The sequence below is a fragment of the Lagenorhynchus albirostris genome, chromosome 16, assembly GCF_949774975.1.
Source record: "Lagenorhynchus albirostris chromosome 16, mLagAlb1.1, whole genome shotgun sequence".
NCBI classification, from domain to species: Eukaryota; Metazoa; Chordata; class Mammalia; order Artiodactyla; family Delphinidae; genus Lagenorhynchus; species Lagenorhynchus albirostris.
This window is the reverse complement of record NC_083110.1, coordinates 40,778,701-40,782,553: the sequence shown is the minus strand read 5'-3', so window position 1 is coordinate 40,782,553 and position 3,853 is coordinate 40,778,701. Positions and strand designations below refer to the sequence as shown.

The window sequence follows — 3,853 nt, the reverse complement described above, 5'->3', positions numbered from 1 at the left end:
TATGGAGAATCTGTTATGTCCCTGACCCTTTTCTAGATACTGTAGACACAGTGGTGAACAAGACAGATTCCATGGAGGTGATATTTTAAGTCAGGCTAAAAGAAAACTATATATACATTTATACAGAGAGATGATATAGAGATAATTTATGTATATGTATGTATACTCAAAACACACACCAACAAAATTTTTTTCCAGAAAATATAAAGGCTAAGTAGAGATTTAGTAGAAAGTGACTGGGAGACCACCTCAGACAGGTTAGTTAGGGGAGGGGCCCCTGAGGAATACGCGTTTTAAACTGAGACAGGAATGACAAAGAACCAGTCATCTGAAGATCAGAGGAAGAACATCCCCGTGCAAAATTCCTGAGGCAGAAATGAAGTCAGTTTTGCCTAAGCAGCCAAAATAAGGACATTATGACTGGAGCATAATGGAGCAGGGAGGCAGAAGGGAGGGGCCAGGATATGGAGTCTGGATTTCATTCTAAATGCAATGGAAAGAAGCCGCTAGTGGTTTTAAGCAGAAAAGTGACATTCCAGGTACTGTGTAGATAATAGACTGTAGGGCGGCACACAGGAGACAGTCTAGTTAGGCACTGATTGGGCTAATCTAAGAGGGAAATGACGGTAGTTTGGACTAAGGTGCTAACGGTAAAAAATGAAGTAAAAAAGGTAAATTCTGGATGTGTAAATAGAGACACAAGGTTTATGGTCCTAGCTCCCTACTGAATGAACATCCTAAAAAATCACTGTGGAGACAACAGTACTGTCACCTTCCATGAAACAGTTCCACTTTAGTGGCTTGAGCAAAGAGCTAATATCCTACTGAATTTTAGTTTGAGGTGATATAAAGTCCCTGGGGAAATTACTTCTACATGTCAACACCATTATACTATTTGCTGAGTTCATCAATGATACCATACTATAATGGTAGAAATAAAATTAAAGGGAAATAAAACCTTAAAAACTCTAATCATCTTAATAAACACATATTTTTAGTTCCTCCCTGCATTTTATTGCATGATTTTAAATATAAGAGTAAGACTCAGGAACCAAACTATCCTTCTTTAAAATTGCCTGCCTAAGTGCATTTTGTAATATATGAGAGTTCTGTAAATCTCATTAAATGATGCAAGTAAAGAACTAATAAAGAATACTGGCCTGTGTGTTTACAGAGGTCCTATTTTCCTTTAAAGGCTCTTAATGAAGTTTAAGCAAAGTGATTCCCAATAAAGTGAGAAATTGTCAGTACAATTTTGAATTTAAATCAGGGCATTAAATGGTTTTAGAACTCTCAGGAAAAACACATCCATAGATAAAGTTCCTATCATCTTAATAGGAATATCACAAAAACTACTTATGTAAATATGATTAGTGAGATCCTATAAAATCACAATCTAAGATTTCAGCATTCTTCTTTCACTACCAAGACTAGTGAAGTGGAGTCAACAATTATTCTCACCACATCCAAACTCCACGTAGAGCTTCCATCTTCTTATCTTTAAAAGTACGTTTACTGAAATGTGCTTAAAATTTTTCTACTTATTCTGCTTTCCTTGTTCTGCTTATAGTCATCTATCGTGTAGAATTTCAGTGGTTCTATTTCCTACTTGCTTGACCTTATGATCTGGGTGGGCAATTTATAAGCATGTATTATTAATGTACAGTTTGTGCTTTATTTGTGTTTCTATTCCTCTATTTCTTCTGAAACTTGTATTGTTCTTGATTTGAGAAATTTTGAGCTGATAAAGACTTACATGTTTATTTATATATCCTGGCTCCTCCCCTACCTCTTCAGAGCAGTTCCTCAGAGCTGAGAGGCTGTTTCGCAGGCTATAATCCTTGGTAAGCTTCCTGAATAAAACTGAAACTCACAACTCCTACCTTGGGTGTTTCTCTTTCAGTTGACAGTTTGCACTAGATGAAAGATAGTTATTGAGCACTTGAAATGTAATTGGTCAAAATTGAGATGTGCTGTAAGTATACAATACACACCAGATTTGAAAGACTTAGTACAAAGTGTGTAAAATACCTTATTAATATTTTAATGGAGACTTCCGTGGGGGCACAGTGGTTAAGAATCCGCCAGCCGGAGAGAGGCTTAGGCGGGGCTGAGGGCGGGGCCGAGGGCGAGTCCTGGGTGGGGCGAGGGCGAGGGGCGGGGTCGGGGCGCGTCGGGGCGGAAGCGGCGGGCGGGTCCGTTTCGGATGACTACTCCCTCCGGCAGGGCCTGCGTCTGCACCCGGCGACGCTAGGGCCGCGGAGCTGAGTGGCGGCTTCGCCTCCGGCCCATCTCCACTGTGGTGGTGGCCTGAGGGGAAGGCTGAGTGGGATGCGGCTGACGCGGAAGCGTCTCTGCTCGACTCTTATCGCCCTGTACTGCCTCTTCTCCATCTACGCCGCCTACCACGTCTTCTTCGGGCGCAGCCGCCGGACGCAGGACGCGTCTTTGCGGGGCCTCAGGAAGGGGGCTGCCCCGGCGCGGGAGAGGCGAGGCCGAGAACAATCGACTTTGAGAAGTGAAGAATGGAATCCTTGGGAAGAAGATGAAAAAAATGAGCAAAAACACAGACTGCAGATATTAAATAAGTCCACAAAAGAGAAAAAAGGCTTCCATGTACAAATCTGGGGCAAAGCTGCCATTGGTTTGTATCTCTGGGAGCATATTTTTGAAGGTTTACTTGAGCCCACTGATGTGACTGCTCAGCGGAGAGAAGGAAATTTAGTTGTTGGAAGAACACATTACAGCTTCATCACTGGTCCAGCTGTGGTCCCAGGGTACTTCTCTGTTGATGAGAATAATGTGGTACTCATTCTAAATGGAAGAGAAAAAGCAAAGGTCTTTTATGCCACCCAGTGGTTACTTTATGCACAAAATTTAGTGCAAACTCAAAAACTCCAGCATCTTGCTGTTGTTTTGCTTGGAAATGAACATTGTAATAATGAGTGGATAAACCAGTTTCTCAAAAGAAATGGAGGCTCTGTGGAACTACTTTTCATAATATATGACAGCCCCTGGATTAATAACATGGATGTTTTTCAATGGCCTTTAGGAGTAGCAACATACAGGAATTTTCCTGTGGTGGAGGCGAATTGGTCAATGCTGCATAATGAAAGGCCATACTTGTGTAATTTCGTAGGAACCATTTATGAAAATTCATCCAGACAAGCACTAATGAACATTTTGAAACAAGATGGGAATGATAAGCTTTGTTGGGTTTCAGCAAGAGAACAGTGGCAGCCTCAAGAAACAAATGAAAGCCTTAAGAATTATCAAGATGCTCTGCGTCAGAGTGATCTCACACTGTGCCCAGCAGGAGTAAACACGGAGTGTTACAGAATATATGAGGCTTGCTCCTATGGCTCCGTTCCTGTGGTAGAAGACGTAATGACAGCTGGCAGCTGTGGAAATTCATCTGTTTACCATAATGCTCCTCTGCAGTTACTCAAGTCCATGAATGCTCCCTTTATCTTTATTAAGAACTGGAAGGAACTTCCTGCTATTTTAGAAAAAGAGAAAACTATAATTTTACAAGAAAAGATTCAAAGAAGAAAAAGGTTACTTCACTGGTATCAAAACTTCAGAGCAGAGCTAAAAATGAGATTTATTAATATTGTGGAAAGTTCATTTCTAAAGAACAATAAAGGTTAACTGTAGTTCAAAAAAAAAAAAAAAGAATCCGCCAGCCGGGCTTCCCTGATGGCACAGTGGTTAAGAATCCACCTGCCAACGCAGGGGACACAGGTTCAAGCCCTGGTCCGGGAAGATCCCACATGCCATGGAGCAACTACTCCCCGTGCGCCGCAACTACTGAGCCTGCACTCTAGCCTGTGCTCTAGAGCCCGTGAGCCAC

General features: G+C 41.8%; 1 protein-coding gene across 1 annotated transcript; it reads left to right on the top strand.

The window, feature by feature from the left end:
- Positions 1–2,231: 2,231 nt before the first annotated feature.
- LOC132507032 (ribitol-5-phosphate xylosyltransferase 1-like) lies at positions 2,232–3,651 on the top strand. Its single transcript, XM_060125969.1, has one exon. It carries the CDS (start codon positions 2,332–2,334, stop codon positions 3,649–3,651), a length of 1,320 nt encoding a protein of 439 aa, XP_059981952.1. The 5' UTR covers positions 2,232–2,331.
- Positions 3,652–3,853: the final 202 nt, after the last annotated feature.